Below are 18,613 nucleotides of genomic sequence, written 5' to 3'. Positions count from 1 at the left end.
AAGGTATTCCTAATTTAAAAAGCCAATCCCATTTCCAAACTACAGTTACCATCATTTGAATTGATAGATCATGAGATAAAAGTAATGTAAAAATTTAATGCAAAGATACATTCTGCTACGATAGTCCAGTAAATAGAACAAGGTGATCTTATAACATATATTTCCTATTTTTCCTTGGTGTTTGAAATACATCTACTTACTCTCATGTGTATATTTCAGTTTATGCCCCTTCTATGGGAAAATGCCTGAATTTTTAACTTAGATTGTCAGTAGAAAATAGCTGATTATCTAAAAAAGAAAATATTTTACTCATATAAATTATGTAGTAGATGATGCTATTACTAAATAAAGTCTTAGTAATTATAAAGTGACCAAAGAATAATCCACAAATGTATTTTTGTTTACTGTAAGCATAAAAGGATAGCAAGAAAAAAATGTCTACTTTCCAAATGCCAGGCTTGGACTCTTTCAATTAGATTTCTTGCTGTAGTAGGACAATGGTCATAGGATTCACTCAATAGTCAATGCAGAAATCCTCAGGAAAGAAAATTTCATTCCTGCCCTGGCTGGTGTGGCTCAGTGGATTGAGTGCCAGCCTAAGAACTGAAAGGTAGTTGGTTCAATTCCCAGTCAGGGCACATGCCTGGGTTGGGGGCATGTGAGAGGCAACTGATTCAATCACAGTGATATTTCTCTCTCTCTCTTTCTCCCTCCTTTCCCCTTTCTCTGAAAATAAATAAATAAATAAAATTTCATTCCTTACCTATGATTAATTTCAGTATTATATTTACTCAAAGACATACAATGGAGTCTCAAGCCTCTCCAACTCTCATTGCTATGCCAGGGGCCTTATATATTTTCCCAGATTACATTGCAACTTAAAAATAGCAAGATAAAAGTACTTATGAATGCATATTAATATGAAAAATGGTGATTTGTAAAAAACTGATGAAAACTTTTCTTTGGAGGAAAAAACTATCCAGTGACAGTTCTTATTACTTGATTCTTTTGTATAGTGGTAAGTTCAAAGCAACACAACTGCTGGTAGTTTGAGAATGAATGGTGGCAGAGCTGATATGCCCACCAGGAACCCAAACCAAATTACTACATTTCTGAAGACTAGTTGAATTTAAAAAACAGGAATAGAGGTGCGCATAGACTGACAACATCTTAGTCAGTTCTGGCTGCCATAACAATATACCAAAGACTGGTGGTTTATAAATAACCACAATTTATTTCTCACAGTTCTAACTGAGAAGTCTAAGGTCAAGTTGCCAACAGATACAGTGTCTGCTAAGTGCCTCCTTACTGACTCATAGACAGCTATCTTCTTGCTCAGTCCTCACTTGGTGCAAGGAGTGAGAAAGCTCTTTGGGGTCTCCTTTAAAAGGCCACTAACCCCGTCATAAGGTCTCCACCTTCAGGATCTAATCACCCCCCACAGGCTCTAAATCCTAATACCATTATCACCTTAGGGGAGGTGGTGCACAAACACTAAGTCCATAAATACAAGAGTGCATTACTATTTATCCGTAACATAGCTGGTGTTGTTTATATGTACTAATTATATGATAAAATGAGAGCATATTCACATAAATGAACTATATCCATTTTGATCAATAAAATCTTACACAAAAAACCTTAACCAACAAAGTTGAATTAAAAAGAGTAAAACATTAAGTAGAATAGGTATCAAGAAAATAATGTTGATTCTTCTAGTGACACAGAAAAACACCTAAAGTGATTATAATACTGTATTTTCCCTAATATCATGCCAAAGAATGTGTCTCCCAGAAAGACAGCTTCCTAAACTTTTTTTTCAGGTGGATGCCTGGTTTTACAACAGCCAACATTACTGTAAACCAGGTAGCCCCGGGAAAGGAGAAACGGGCTGGCAGCTTGCCCTACTGGTGATGTCAGCAGACCATGCCTTGGTTTCACAGGACGAGGTGAGCTGAGGAGGAGCAGGTGGCTCTTTCCTTTCCTGTTTCTCTAGTGAATTCCTTATGAGTTTTGTAGTCACTTTCTGATCTGTATGTTAAAGGATGTCTCACTAATTTTGCAAATATCTTCCATACTCAAAACAAATAGTAAGAAAAAGTCATTCAATAAATATTAATATGATAAAGAAATTGTTTTTTATTAATCTAGCATTATTCAATAAAGATGAGCAGCAATTTAAATACAAAATTCTTTCTCAAGCTGTTCGACAGATCTCAAGCCCATTTTCCCCCTCCAGGTCTAGGAAGGTACAAGTAAAACACTTTTGGAGGCATAAAACACATAAAAAGTTTCCGTTGGAGAGGCTGTGGAGAAAGGGGGTCCCTAGTGCACTGTTGGTGGGACTGCAGACTGGTACAACCACAACGGAAAGCAGTATGGAACTTCCTCAGAAAACTAAAAATGGATCTGCCTTTTGACCCGGCAATTCCACTGCTGGGACTATATCCTAAGAACACTGAAACACCAATACAAAAGAACATTTGCACCCCAATGTTCATAGCAGCACAATTTACAATAGCTAGGTGCTGGAAGCAACCTAGATGCCCATCAGTAAATGAATGGATCAAAAAACTATGGTACATTTACACAATGGAATTCTATGCAGCAGAAAGAAAGAAGGAACTCCTACCCTTTGCAACAGCATGGATGGAGCTGGAAAGCATTATGCTAAGCGAAACAAGCCAGGTAGTGAAAGACAAATACCACATGATACCACCTTTAACAGGAATCTAAACAACAAAACAAAAAAAACTAGCAAAATATAACCAAAGACACTGAAATAGGGGATAGTCTGACAGTGACCAGAGGGGAGAGAAGAGGGAATTTCAGGGGGGAATGGGTAGGGTTTACAGGAACAAATTTGGAGGACACATGGACAAAAACTAGGGGTGGGGGGTAATGGGGGGGAGGGGGGAGGGTTGGGTGGGTGAGCTGGAATGGGAGTAGGGGGGAAAAACCATACTTGAACAATGATTAAAATAAAATAAAAAAAAAAACATAAAAAGTTTCCTACTAGAGTGTAGCAGTAGCCAGGGAATCTGTATTATCCCTTTGGAGGGCAGATGACTAAGGTATGCATGAAACCACACCTCCAAGGAAGTTTCCATAATCTCTGCAGGGAAGGTGACCAAGAATTTATCATGCGAATCAGGACATGGTTGAGAGTGAAAGAGGGTGCTGTTCATAATTACACCAGCACATGAGGTGTAAGTAAATCAGAAGTGGCAAACTGAGGAACACCCTATAAATACAGGCGGGACAAAAGTCGTTTTACAGTTGTGAGTACATGAAACACAGAGTTTATTCTTGTATTATTATTTATTTATTATTGTATTATTTTCCATATGAACAATTGTAAACCTACTTTTGCCCCACCCTGAACAGTTAGCCTTTCAACAATGCAGGGGTTGGGGCATCGACACCCTGCGCAGCCAAACATCTGTGTGTAACTTTTGACTTCCCTAAAACTTAACTACTAATCGCCTACTGTTGGCTGGAAGCCCTGATAACATAAATACTTGATTAATGCATATTTTGTATATTATATATGTATTCTTACTATAATGTAAGCTAGAGAAAATAAAATGTTAAGAAAATCATAAGGTGGATAAAAGACTTAAATATAAGTTGTGACACCATAAAAGTCCTTAGAGGAGAACACAGGCAGGAAAATCTCACATATTCCACACAGCAATATTTTCACTGATATGTCCCCTAGAGCAAGGGACATAAAGGAAAGAATAAACAAATGGGATCTCATTAAAATAAAAAGCTCTGCATGGGTAAAGAAAACAGTACTAAAATGAAAAGAGAACCCACTGTATAGAAAAACATTTGCCAATGATACCTCAGACAACGGTTTGATCACCAAAATATATAAAGAACTTATACAACTACACTCCAGGAAGACAAACAACCTAATTAAAAAATGGGCAAAGGACCTGAATAGACACTTTCCCAAGGAGGGCATACAGAGGATCCAGAGACACATGAAAAGGTGCTCCCCATCACTAACCATCAGAAAGATGCAAATTAAAACCCCAGTGAGATTCCACTTCACACCCGTGAGAATAGCCATCATAAACAAAGCAACAAACAACAAGTGTTGGAGAGGATGTGGAGAAAGGGAAACCCTTACACACTGTTGATGGGAATGCAGACTGGTGTAGCCACTGTGGAAAACAGCATGGAAATGCCTCAGAAAACTAAAAATGGAACTGCCTTTTGACCCAGCAATTCCACTGCTGGGATTATACCCTAACAACCCTGAAACACCCGTCTAAAAGAACCTATACACCATAATGTTCATAGCAGCACAATTTACAATAGCCACGTGCTGGAAACAGCCTAAGTGCCCATTGGTAAATGAGTGGATCAAAAAACTCTGGTACATTTTCTTGATGGAATGCTGCACAGCAGAAACAAAGAAGGAGCTCTTACCCTTTGCCACGGCATGGATGGATCCAGAGAACATTATGCTAAGTGAAATAAGCCAGGCAGTGAAAGACAAATACCATATGATCTCACCTGTAAGTGGAACCTAGTCAACAAAACAAACAAGCAAGCAAAATATAACCAGAGACATTGAAATTAAGAACAAAATGACTATGACCACAGGGGAGGTGGGAGGGAATAATGGGGGGAATAGGGGGAAGGGATTTCAGGAACATCTATAAAGGACACATGGACTAAACCAAAGGGGGTAGGATCAAAGGTGGGAAGTGGGGATGGCTGGGGTGGAGAGGAATGGTGGGGAGAAACTGGAGACAACTGTACTTAAATAACAATTTAAAAAATGTGAAAAAAGGAAGAGAAAACACATTTACAGTACTATAAGTATTTATTGAAAAAAATTCATGTATAAGTGGACCCATACATTTCAAACCATGTTGCTCAAGGGTCAGCTGTACACTCTTTGTATCTCTAACATATAAAGGTAAGTTAAGTGTTCTGTAAATTGCTTCTCATTGCAATTTGGAAACTCACTGCAATAGAATTTTGTATTAAGAGTTTGCAAGAGGTCCAGGAGAGAAACCTGTGTGAGAAAAATAATGCATATCTTGTATGTCTACCCTTTTAAGATAGCTATGGTTTGAAACAGGTCGTTTAGTTAACACAAACTTTTTCCCCACATTCATCTTTTTATAAAAGATATCATTTATTTATTTTTAGAGAAACAGGGAAAGAAACATCAATGTGTGGTTGCCTCTTGCATGCCCCCTACTGGGGACGTGGCCCTCAACCCAGGCATGTGCCCTGACTGGGAATCGATCCTGTGGCCCCTTGGTTCACAGGCTGGCGCTCAATCCACCGAGCCACATCAACAAGGGTCCCACATTCATCTTTTCAAGGATTGTATTCAGCCCTGGCTGATGTGGTTGGGCATAGTCCCACAGCACGAAGGATTGAGGGTTCGGCTCCAGTCAGAAAGCATCTCTCTCCTGTCAATGTTTCTCTCCCTGTTTTCTCCCTCTCTTCTCCCCTCTTTCTAAAGATAAATAAATAAAACATTTTGTAAAAAATTGTATTCATTTCCCAGTGAATACTTGCTTTCCCTTTCCCAGAAAGGCATGTACCCTAGAAGCAAATGCCTCTATCCCCCTTCTAAACTCCTTTAGAGCAGAGATACCCCCTTAAACTTATGCATACAACTCCAACTGTTTTATTCCTACTGAATTATTATTTATTTCTGATTGTGGTAAAATACACATAACAAAAAACTTACCATCTTAACCTTGTTCAGTGTATGGTTCAGTAGTGTTAAGTATATGACGTATTTATCCAACCCTATCTTGTAGATGAGATGACTGGCATATTAATGAAAGAAATACTATTGGTTAATGCAATATTGTGCTTGAACACAGCCTTATTGGCAATTAGCAACACTCCAAGATATTTACAAACAAGGGCAATAGAGGCACGGATTCTCTAGAATATGTAGAATTATCTAGATTTTAGCCTGCTTGACAAGATTTTCCCCTACTACTGTAGCAAAAGTCTTCTAAGCCACTGTATAAATTGGGAGATTTATTTTGATCACCTGCCTTGCATAGAACTCAACTAACGGAATAAAATAAAGTTTAGACACTTTTCAAGGGAAGCCAAAATAGTTCTGTCATTGTGAAAAATATTATCATAGTCTATGAAACAATGTACAAATAATGCAAAAATAATAGTATAAACTATAGATTATTATATTTTAGTCATTTGAAAAATACTTCTGTAGACATATCATGAAAGAATTCTAAATTCTAGGCACTTTAAGCATTATCTTTAAAATGTTCTACACTGCATATGCTTTCTATATGATCAAGCCTTTAAGTAAGATACCTGATCCTTAGCTATCAGTAAGTCCTTGTTTTCCTAGGATTGCAAAATATTTGTTCTATATCATAAATTGATAATAAGTAAGGAAGCATATCATGTACTAGTAAGATAACTAAAGATCAGCGCAAATTTGCTCATTGAGAAGGCCTTATAAAAGAAAACTCATCCATGCTTTGAAATAAAACGTACCTAAAGCCATGGCCAATGTTCAGCCAGGAAGTACCAGAATGGGCCCTGCGGCTATTTCTGAAAGGCCTGCATTTTGGATGGTCAGTGTCTGTGACTTACCAGCTCAACAATGTCAGACAGGTTGCTCTAAGAGAAACTTGTGTCTCTTGCTGCTATGTCAGTGCTAAACATCATTATCAATAAAAGACTCAAGGAGCACTGCCAAACCAAGAGATGCACATTCATAATTAGTAGTAAATGCAGGTGTTTAGAATAGTCTTCGTTAATTTTTTAAAAGCTAGTGTGTATTAGTGCAAAACACCACCTAGAAATGGGCACTTAGGGGCTCGCTTGGCTGGTCGTCGGCTTAGGTGTCACTTGTATATTGAGCACGTAATCGTGACGGAAGGATGAGCGGACAGTGCGATTCATGAGAGGCTGAAGGGGACGGAAGTTGTCCACCATTCTCTTCTCTTTCTCCCCCTTGGAAGTGAAGAGGAGGGTCCGAAATTGCTCAAGCTAGAAATAGAAACAGAAAGCATAAATAATTTCAATGGAAAAGCAGCTTCACTGCATGAAAAAATTGCTTTCATTTTTACAACTCAGACATTCCTGTAAAATTGGACACAGAGGAACTTATTTCTGGGCAGGAATGCCTTCACCAGTGGACAAGGAGGAAGATGTCCTTGTGTGGGGAAGAGAGCACCAGCAGGTGGTGAAACCAGCTGGGCACTTGGGCCCCAAGAACTGGGGTCAAAGGCCCTGTCCCCCACATATTAGCCATTTGCCAAGAATGAGTTACTTCATCTTTGATCCCAGGAGCTTCATCCTGAAATGGGTAAAACATCAGCCCAGACAATGAAAAAGGAAAGGCCTGGTGTAACAGCACCAAACAATGTTTTGCTTATTTCAAATTTTAACTGAAGTTTTTTAAAAAATATATTTTATTGATTACATTTGTCCCAACTTTCCCCTTTTTGCCACCCTACACACAGTACCCCCCATTCCCTCTAGCAATTCCCCCTCTTAGTTCATGTCCACGGGTTATGCATGTAAGTTCTTTGGCTTCTCCATTGCCCATACTATTCTTAACCTCCCCCTGTCTGTTTTATACCTACTAATTATGCTTCTTATTCCCTGTACATTTTCCCTCATTCTCCTCCTCCCCCTGCTAGCTGATAACTCTCCATGTGATCTCCATTTCTGTGATTCTGCTTCTGCTCTTTTTTCCGATTCTGTTTTTTGTGAAATATGGAAGTAAAAAGCTTGTTTCATGTTTTAACTTCTCTCTGGTTAACCAAAGCATTTCCTGCTTCATACCCAAATTAGATAAGAAGTTAGCACGTTTTAGTACAAATGTATAAGTGTTACAATATGCTAAAAACTGATCCCAAAGTCGGAGCCCAGCGTGGTTCTAAAGGGGAAGACTAGAATTTCCTTACACAGAAACATGGAAAGAACGCACCTGATCATGATCAACCTCTACAGGCTGCTTCTTAATGATCCAGGTGACAGACTCAGAGAGTGGTGGGGTTGTCAGGGATCCCGAGTAGGTCCAGTAATCCGGGCAGGTGGGCATCAGGCAGGCAGGGTCGAATGACCCAAATTCTACCAAGGCGTCCTGGCCAAGAGAAGGGGTCATGGAGCTATCATGTCAGGAAGCAGATGATGAGGTAATGATGCTAGCAGTGTCTGGGGACCAGCAGTGGTCCAGAGGGGCTCCTCGGGCCCTCTGGGCACCTTAGAGCCAAATCAGGGCCAGGCCTTGTTCCTGCGATGAACTGTACATTTGTGACACTCCTCAGTGGGAACACAGAGCCCATGTCCTCCCTCCATTCTAGTGGGTTTCCAGTGGGTGGTCGGGAGGCATTCCGTGGTGGCTGGTGCATAAATAACGTGGCTCACTTTTCAAGAGTCTAGTAGAGTCCTCTCCCTTTGTAAAATGCAATGCAAGTTAGGAGGAGCCAGGACCCTGGACTCCAGAGGGAGGGGGAGAGAGGGAAGGAAAAAGGAGGAGATGGAGGGGAAGGGAAAAGGAAAGAATTAGAGAGTATATGGACTTCCAGGGCACGGCCCCTTTGGTATTCAGAATATTGAACAGTGGGTCTTGGGGATGGACAGAGGCACCCATCTGGAAGGATACAGGTGACTGTTCTTTAAAGGTGGACAAACCAAGTTACAGTCCAACTTTTCTCTGCTTTGTGCCTGAGGGAGGGTAGAGTTAAGGAGGCTGTTCTGAGGGTCTCCGCAAGGACTGAGAAGAAGCAGGTGTCAGGAGCAGAGGAGGGGACCCCATCATGTTCCTGAGTCCCAGAGTGCTCAGTGGCATGGCAGCAAAACCAGAGTGGCCAGTGCCCACCAGCGGAAACCCTTCTGCCCCCTGAAAGGTGTCCCCGGTACAGGGGCATTCTCAACACACAAGCATCATAAATGGCAAGTTGTCATCTAGGGAACTTTCAAAGAGAACCTCAATTACACTGACATTAATTACATTTCCAAATTCAAAGGGCCTTGTTAGCATTTCCACTCCGAAATTGAAACATAAAATACACTTTAAGTGATGCTGGAAAAAAAAATATTACCTTATGCTTAATTGATGGCAATGTATCCACCAATTTCTGTAGCTCTTTATGATGTTTCCCTAACTAAAGAAGAAGCAATGAGAAAATATTAAAAACAATTGACACCTCACTTTTAAAGCTATAAACGAATGTTATAATTAAAATTAACCACCTGGTTATTACATAAAAACAAACCAACCATACTACTTAATCTACACTTAAACTGGTAATGTAGAATGTTATAAACGTCACTAAATTAAACTAGACAGAGAACAAATGAGCAGGCTGCTTGCTGACAGGTTCAGCATGCCTGCAGGGAACAGTGCCCCTCCATTTAGCTATCAGTTCTTAAACTGACATTTAAATTCATTAAAAATTAAAAATTGTTCCACAGCTGAAGTAACCATATTTCAAGTGCTCAATTGTCACATGCGGCTTGTGACTATGCCATTGGACTGTGCATTTTTATAACATTAAAGTATTTTCATAATAATCTTGTATTTTAACCTGCATTTATTTTTCTCCCAATATTCTTAGAACTTAGCAATGCAATGCTGTGTCCTTTCATCCTAGAATACTACACATCATTTAAAGTTAGTAACTTTTTTTACCTTTAAAAATACTCCTATCACAGCCAGCCCATTTTCTTCCAGTGCTGCATCCTCAAAGCTCTCAAATTTGACTGCATTCCAATGCACCAGGTGCAGCTGAAACATCATTAAAAGATGGGTTGACACATGACCGCATAGGATGGCTCCAAAACAGACAGCCCTATGTATGCAATATACAATGTTTTAACATGTTTCCTCACCCAAGATAAAGCCACTGGGAAAAGCATACAACAGCGTGGTATAAAATGAGGTAGAAATAAAGAACAAGAAGAAATGCATGCAACAGTGAAAATTAATATTACTTCGGAATAGAGACATTTATTTGGGGAGAAAATAAATTATATATAGCAGAGGGAGTGACATTTCAGTGAGGGAGCAACATTTGTCCATTCCCATTTTTATTTGCACAAAATACTCATGTCCCAAACTATTTGCATATAAAGGAGAGACATTTATCAAGAGAGAAATTGATTTTCCCCGTTCAAATTAGACAGGAGTTGAAGACCCATTTCTTTGAGGGAGAACCAGTTAAAACATGTTTGCTTTTAAGGTAACATTTAAAACTAAGTTAGGGAAAAACTTGTTAGAAGAAATTCTCTGTGCCTATGTGCTCCCTATATTTCACTACAAATTATTTCTCATCTATCATTTGTGAATGCTTTATTAGCCAGCCTCCCAAGTAAGACCCTCAAGGTCATAATTTTCTTCCTCTCCTTTCTTCTCTCCTGAAGAGGACCATGCTTCAAGTCCTGTTGCTCCTATTTGATAAACACTTGCTAAATCTTGCTCTTTTTCACTATTTCTATTGTCATAGCCTTCATTTACTGGTAGGTTCCCATCATTGGTCACTTGAATTAATTGGACCTGGTGGCCCTACACTATTGCTTGGGTTTTTACTTTAGCCTGTGATTGGAATTTATCTTAGAATTCTAAACAAATTCCATTTTGGAAACATAAGGTTCATTTCTGCTATATTATTTGAGATGAGGGCAGTTATCATTTCATGTGTAATAACTGGGAATGATAGCCCCTGAGAGAGATATTGAGATTTATAGGCATAAATCTCAGTATCTCTGGTCCTTGGTGGAGCCAAGGTCCTTCCTGAGAATTCCTTTGAACTAGTAACTCAGCACTATCCCCAATTCTCCACAGTTGTCCCAGTTCTCACGCTTCTCAACCTACCTCAGCTGGGTAACATTTGCTGTCCACGGTATGCTCGGAGCCCCAGGCATCGATGGCCCCCCAGTGAAAATGGAACTGCTTCAATCGGAAGTTGTGTTCCAGAGGTCCTCCCTTGATCACTGAAATGGCACATCCAACAATTTAGGGGACAGGTTTTGATGCCATGGGAGATGCAAAGGGAAGGCTGAGTCTGTGCGTGAACCTTCTATATGAACTGTCTTAAATGGAACACACTGTATTATATTCAAGTATTTATAGACTTGAGTTCCACGCAGGTAATACATGTGTGAGGGGGGGATCTGCACTCTGAATGAGACTGAGACTTAACTACACTCCAAGCTACATACAATTGTTAAAGGCCAATTCTTGACTTATTTTTATATTCTACATTTACTGTAACCAGTTTTTTTTTGCGGGTATGGTAAAATGCATATTTGTCTCAGCATATTTATCCAATGCAATCTCTTAGAACTAAAATATGGAGACAAAAGATATTCTATTTATTTTTTGTGCACTGATACTTTGCTCTTCAATTTTCATAGATACTACTGTTTTTTCCCCTTTCATTGAAGTGGAAAAGGATATTTGCAAGTTAAAATGATCACATATCTCCCTTTGGACACAGTGAACAATTGAATCATACATACACTTCACCGTTAGCTTCACCGTGTTAGATAATGAATACCTTTTGTTTAGACTAAAGTTTTCCGAAACTAGTGAAATCAATACATTACAGTATAGGGGAAATATTTGGATATGAGTTTCTTAAGTCACCCTTCTTCAGGCTTGGGGTGGTGCTGATTTCTTTTGCTTGAATTTGCTAAAGCATGTGAGTTCCTCATTTCTTCCAACTAATCAGCCCCTGGTGATGTCTGTCCATGGCTAAACCAATACAACAACATGAAAAACATGCATGTCATCTATCTTAATGATCTTTAGAGTTCATCACATCATTTGTTGAATTTTATGTACATGAATGATGGAGTTCAGGGATTCCCAAGGACCAAATACACTGGATATGTCATATAATGGTCTGCTATGTATTGTACTGGCTGTTGAAAATATTTTACCTAACTTCTTCTTTAAAAAGAAGGTGTTTTGTAAGAAGTGAGCAAGACTACGTTTCTTTGGGGGGACAGGAGAGGGGCAGAACATAATTCCACATCAATTCACTAAATTAATAGGAGGATGACACTAAAGTGTACTGATATAAAAATAAAACATTTTCCCCAAATCCCTATTTTTCTGTGACAACTCCATATTGTCAGCACAAGTTTGGCAAATATTCAATCTGATCTGTTGAATTAAAATGAAATTCTTGTCCCAAGTTAAGTGACCATGGCAGAGGAAAGGGCCACCTTTTCCATCCTATTCCCAGAAACACACTGGCAACACAATTCCTGGACACTTACTGTGTGTCTCCTGCAAAGATGATGAGCAAGACAGAGAGGAGATGTCACCAATAGGTGGCTTCAAGGGTGGGGATTAGAACTGGTCTTCAGGTGTGTTTGGATTCACCCACACAATACTAAAGGCAATTTTACATTCATTGCCAACATTTAAATCTGGAATATTTCACATAAAAATCCATACTTCCAACTTACATTGAGAATGAGACACTGTGGCCATGTTGGGCACACACTCCCACTGGGTGACAATAGGTTGGACAGGAGAGATGGTGCCACCAGTTCTGTCAACCCACCACATTGTAAGTTCTTTAGAGGCAAAACCATCCCTTCTTCCTCTTTCTATTCTGAGCACCTGGCACAGTGCCTGACATTTAGAAAATCCTCGATGAAACCAGGAACTAAAGAAATAGATTGTAAAGTGTCTGTTGGGTTGGTTAGTTGAAACATCACTGGTAACCTCAGCAAGAGCAAGGAAAAGGGTAAGGTCATTCAAAGAAGATGCATGGATGAGAGGGGCAAGTACAGTTGGCAAGAAATGGGGCAGGGAAGGGAGACAAAAGATAGTGAATTAGAAAGCAAAGCAGTCATAAGATATGTCAAATATTATATAGTTATTTGAGGTTGTTGTTTTGTTCTTTTTGTGCTCTAACATGAGAGGAGATTAAACTTGTAAAAAAAATAGATAACAAATATAAAACACCTAGCAGAGTGTCAGGTAAGCAGCCTATGTTATGTTCGCTCCCTTCTTTTGCTTTTAATGTGGAGGTGAGGGAGCTGGCAGAGAAAGGGATGGTGAAGGGAAAGGTAATACACAAGCCTCATACAAATAAAAGGAAATGCAGGAATGGGCATGAAACTTTTAGGGATGATGGAAACGCTTAAGATGGGATTATACTCGTGGTTGCACCACTCTGTAAATTTACTAAAAAATCATTACATTGTTTTTTCCAAAAAAGTAGATGTAGGACCGAAAATAGGGAAGGAGAACTTAAAATGTTTGTGAAAGCTCTTAGTAGGTTCTTTGGTGATGCTCCTAAACGTGTGAAGTAAGGGAAGCCAGACGGGGCAGGAAGCATCCTTAAGAGAACGACAGGACCCATCACTCCTTCTCTTTAGAGCCTGGTGAGATTGCCGAGGGGAATAATTTCCGAGGAGGTGATCATTTACAGGAATCATCCATGGGACTCAGCCCAGGCATAATGCGGTGCCCTTTCCTATGATATTTTGCATACCTTGTATGCGCTTGTTAGAATCAATAGCTGTGTCCTATCTGGGGGAGCCAAGCAACAAAACAACGCCCAGCAGAGGGCAGAGGTATGAGATGCTCGCTCGCCTTCTCTCATCCTTTTAATTTCTGTAAGGCTGGCCATGATGTCCCTTTATTTTCCCTTTATTATTTATGTCCCTTTATATTTATATGTCCCTTTATTATTTTAGTAATTTGGGTCTTCTCTTATTTTTCCCTGTGGTCTACGTAGCTAAAGGTTTGTCAATTTTGTTGATCTTTAGAAAAACCAACTTTTCATTTCACTGATGTCTGCTCTTTATTAAGACCTTCTTTCTGTTTGCTTTGGGTTTAGTTTGCTTTCTCTTTCTAGTTTCTTAAGGTAGAAGGCATGGGCATTGATTTCCTAAATTTCTTCTCCAATATAGGCATTTTCATCTATAAATTTCCCTCGAAGCACTGTTTTTGCTGCATCCCATAAGATTTGGCATGTTTTGTTTCTGTCACATACCTTATCCAGCTTCTTGCTTTGCACACTTTATCCTCAGTTCTTTGTAAAGCACACTGTAGCAACATTTCCTACTTTTTGGAGGGAAATTTATAGACATTGATATTTATTAAATCCTTTCTTATCTAGAATTAGACTTGTTTCTTGCCTTTCTTTCTCTAGGATGCCTTCGCTTTCTTTTATTTTTCTTTATTTTTTTATGTTCATTCTTTCTTCCTCTTTGAATGCTATTGATTATTCTGAAACAGCATGGAGAAATAGCAGTGAAGAATAAGCAGGAGATAGGAGGCAGTCACTGAAATATGGAAAAAGAAAGAGGTAGAAAGTTAGGTACTTATTAAAGATTAATGGTATCTTGAAAAATAATTATTAAAGCACAATGCAAAGGAGTTATCTCTTTTGGTCCTTACTGATAAAAGAAGTGGAGAATTAGCAACCTCTCTACAATTTTTCTTGCATTTTATAAAAAGAGTGTGACACTAAATCACCTAAGGAAGGTAAGATTAAGGAATGACTTAGTTTGTTGTGTCTGGATGTATCTAGAGAGCTATTATGAAGAAAATATTGGTCACTTGCTTTTCCATAGGAGATTGCCTATGCAAATGGGTGGATAAGAATTCTTGGATCTATTGTTCAAATGAGAAAAAATATGACTAAAAAATAAAACAAAAAGCTATTTGCCTTGAACTGTCTTGGGATTAACTTACTTGATTAAGAAATCCATTAAACAACTCCCCAAGCTTTCTGACTCCATGAAGCAATAGTATATTGGCAATAGTCCCTAGACTGTCAAGGTCATTAGAAGGCTGACCACCATTTAGGATCCTCAGAAGAAAGAAGGTTGCTAAAGACCTAACTCGGATTGAGACCAATTAATTGAGGGGATTGCTATGCATCCAGAGTGAACATATGAAAGCTGGTATTCTGTACATTTAGTCTGTCCATCAGTCTATCTCTGGCAGGAGTAATGGTAGAGCTTCATGGAAGACAAGTAGAGCCCACCATAGTGCAAGATGGTCACCTGGAACACAGGACTTTAGCTTGCTGTTATGAAGATTCCTGGAATCCTTACACAAAATGCAATATTATAGGTTTCCAGTTGAGATGGGGCAAACTCTAGAGGTTACAAAAGTTATGAAATAATAATTTCATATATACTGATGAATTTGGAGAAAAGGAGTAATTTCTAGTTTGAGAAATATAAATAAGATGTTTAGGGTTTGGGGATCATGTACCACCATGGAGGAGAAAGAAGAAAATGTGTGACAACATAGAGATACCTAAGCTCTTAAGGACAGACTCAAATACTTCCTGAATCACAGCAGAGAAGTATGTCAGAGGGAAGAGAACCAGAGAGAGATGAATCCCATCCAAAGATCCCTCTGTTTGCAGTTGGGCCAGAGGGCCATGTATAGGTCTCAGAGCATCACTATGAAAATACAAGGAAAACCAAGGTATGGTTGAGAATCCTAGAGCCAGGATAAATACAGGAGTGAACATCTCTTATTTATGCTTTAATTTGTATTTTTGCTTCATTCATGAACACTTTCATGGACTCATTTCCTCATACTCATAAGAGGAAATGAATTTCCTTTAGATCAGGGTTTCTCAGCCTCAGCTCTAATGATATTTGAGGCTGGATAACTTCATGAATGCTGCCCTGTCTATTGTAGGATCTTTAGCAGCATTCCTGGCCTTGATCCACTAGATGTCAGTCACATCACCACCCTCCAGTTGTGACAACTGAAATGCCTACAGACACTGCCAGGTGTCCCCAGTCCCTGGGAAAGAAGAGGTGGCAAAATTGCCACTGGTTGAACACCTCTCTTTAAGATACACTATTTCAGCTAATAATTATTTCAATCTACTTAGGACTATTTGATACCATCAAATTTGACTTGAAAAAAGAAATCTCCACAGAATTCATCACATTCTAAAGTTTCAGGTAAACTGTGAAATTGTTCAGATTACTTTAGATCTGGTTTGAAGGAAAAAAGACTCAAAATCAATGTAATGTTTGAATTTAAAAATGTTTTAAAATTGTTTCCTTTATACCACCACCACACCCCACCACACCACCACCACCACCAACAACAACCAACCACCCACACTACCCCATGCCACACTGCACTGCCACCACCACACCAAAAAAAAAAAAAAAGAAAGAATGAAATAAGTAAAATTGTTTCTTTTAAACTAGGTAATGTTGCTTAATTAACAAAATTATCAGAAGGTGGGTTTCCATTTTTCTAATATGCCACTAGTCTTAACTACTTGTTAAGACTATAACCTCACCCTCACCAGTGTGGCTCAGTTAGTTGGGCATTTTCCCACAAAGTAAAAGGTCACTGGTTCAATTCCTGGTTAGGGCATATGTCTGGGTGGTGGGTTTGGTCCCTGGTTGGGGCATGTATGAGAGGCAACGAATTGTTGTTTCTCTCCCTCTATTTCTCCCTCCCTTCCCCTATGTCTCTAAGTAAAAAAAAGACTATAACCTCCTGCACACACGAATATTCTTTTCACCATTTCAAAGGTATTGAAATCTGATCCATTAAATCGGATTAAAAGTCCTGTTATTTAACATAAACGTGCCTTGTAAAACACACAGAAAATTAGTACACATTCATAAACAGTGCAAAATAAATTTTGGACATAGCTTTAATTTCACATCCTATCTTCTGTATCAATTATGAATCTATACTTAGAGATGCATATTTATTAATAAAAATACTACTGATACTAGAAGATAATGTGCCTAAAACTAGGAGGGACTATTTTCATACATTGAAAAGGTAAGTCCAATGTGTGTCATCATTGCTAACAACAGAGGTCCATGCTCCCATGGAGACAGTACCATGTGGCCTGTGCCAATGTGAAACTGTGCCTTTAACTCCATATGAGACTACCAGTCTGGCTCTCACCTGATTTATCTGTAGAATCTTCAAATTCCACAAGGAAGGAGTATCCATTATTCCAGATATGTAGGCAGGTGGTCGGGTCATAAGAGATGGTGAGCGGTGTTAAGTCAGGATCGTAGACACTGTCTCTCCACCGGATGTTGATGGGCGACTGGCGCTCACCTCCCGGGACCAGGTCCGTCCTCTCCCAGAGTGGGTGCACTAGGACAAAGCATATCAGGACAGTCATCAGGATGTCCCTTACCTGGGATTACATACCAGGCCGTTGTATTTCAGAAGAAAGAGGAAGATGGGGGACATGACACACTTAAGCCCTTAAGTACAGACTCAGATACTTCTTGAATCGCAGCGGAGAAGTACGTCAGAGCGAAGAGAACCAGAGAGAGATGAATCCCATTGGAGGAATGATATGGTTCTACTTAAGTGCGCATGTGGAATTCACCTCTTGTGTAAGGAAGCTTTGAGGATTAGGTATTCTGCAAAACCTGGGTAGAATATTATCATTGCTAAGGTTCCTAGAGTTCTGTTCATAACATGAATAGCTATGGACATTATATATTAAGGTGTATATACACAGTTTGTCCCACATGGGCATTGGTGGCACCATTGATGCTGATTTTTCTACCAAAGATTCAAGCACCAGGTGTAGTAACTGCACAGGAACTTCATTTCTTTAATATGAGTTTTTCCTTAATTCGTGCTGGCTTTGTCCAGTCTAATAGTACCATAACATACTGCACACCCACTCACTTAATGGATGTTCTAACCTGGTGATTAAGGGAGTGGGTGTGCAGTATATCATGGTACAAGCCCTTAGAACACCAGGTTCTGGTTAGCATCAAATGGTCTTAGGAATAAAACTGTAGGTGTGTTGATTAGGGGACACTTTCAAATTAAAGATAATATCTTGATCTCATTGTGCTTCAGCTCCAGGCCCATAAAAACAGAATGTCCCTACCCACCACATCTTCACAAAACTGGACAAAATGACCCTGTGGCTGACATCAGGACCTGATACAATGATCACTACTCCCTCTCTGACCCTAACCAATCAGTAGAGCCCACGACCCCAAATCCCTTAGTCACTATGATTAATCATTTGTCCCATATATTGTCAGTCCTCATCCAAGCCATGAGGGAGCCAGGTCCTTGAGAATTATTCACCCGTGTCTCTGGTCTTGGTGCCATTTCCTTAAATAAGCCTTTACTTTTCTTGCTGCAAACTCCTGTTTGTGTTTTATTGAGCTTTGATGCATGCAGGCAAATAAACCCCTTCTGTTTTGTAACAGTCTTTGTGGCAAGTCCCTGATAAATAAATCTCAGCAGACTTCCTTGTAACACAGACAGATCTGTTCATATTTCCATGCACGATGAATTGAACCCACATATATGATTTGGGGTGTTAGAGTTCCCTGTCCTTTAGAAGTACCATGGGTGGGTAAAACTAAGACCAACAGGAGAACTAGAAGATATATGAATTGAGACAAATCATTACTGATGACCCTCTGCTCCTCACCCCACTGCTAAAAATGAGTTTAAATAAGGATTTGAGAAAGTGACAAGGCAGCTGCTATCCAGTCAGACCTCCTTGTGTGTGGCAGGGTCCCTAATACTCCTGTTCCCATTAAAAACAACAACACAGAAACTTGCCTCTGGCTTAGTCTTAGACAGGAAACATTCTTCTCTCTGAAGTAGTTACCC

General features: G+C 39.4%; 1 protein-coding gene across 3 annotated transcripts in view; it reads right to left on the bottom strand.

The window, feature by feature from the left end:
- Nucleotides 1-4,851: 4,851 nt before the first annotated feature.
- CA5B (carbonic anhydrase 5B) overlaps nucleotides 4,852-18,613 on the bottom strand; it is a 28,624-nt gene continuing 14,862 nt past the window's right edge. For 2 of the 3 annotated variants that reach the window (XM_036016931.1, XM_036016932.1), the window contains exons 3-8: nucleotides 16,916-17,113; nucleotides 10,853-10,971; nucleotides 9,671-9,766; nucleotides 9,081-9,143; nucleotides 7,964-8,119; nucleotides 5,522-7,017 (exon numbers count right to left, since the gene is read on the bottom strand). In XM_036016931.1, the coding sequence (XP_035872824.1) occupies nucleotides 6,838-7,017; nucleotides 7,964-8,119; nucleotides 9,081-9,143; nucleotides 9,671-9,766; nucleotides 10,853-10,971; nucleotides 16,916-17,113 (812 nt within the window). In that variant the 3' untranslated portion in view covers nucleotides 5,522-6,837. Of the gene's footprint in view, nucleotides 7,018-7,963; nucleotides 8,120-9,080; nucleotides 9,144-9,670; nucleotides 9,767-10,852; nucleotides 10,972-16,915; nucleotides 17,114-18,613 lie in introns of all 3 variants that reach the window. The other variant, XM_028523334.2, reaches the window with a different exon arrangement.

Source organism: Phyllostomus discolor, chromosome X (assembly GCF_004126475.2).
Source record: "Phyllostomus discolor isolate MPI-MPIP mPhyDis1 chromosome X, mPhyDis1.pri.v3, whole genome shotgun sequence".
In the NCBI taxonomy this organism is placed as follows: Eukaryota; Metazoa; Chordata; class Mammalia; order Chiroptera; family Phyllostomidae; genus Phyllostomus; species Phyllostomus discolor.
The sequence above is the reverse complement of the archived record's forward strand: the minus strand, read 5'-3'. Positions and strand labels throughout refer to the sequence as shown.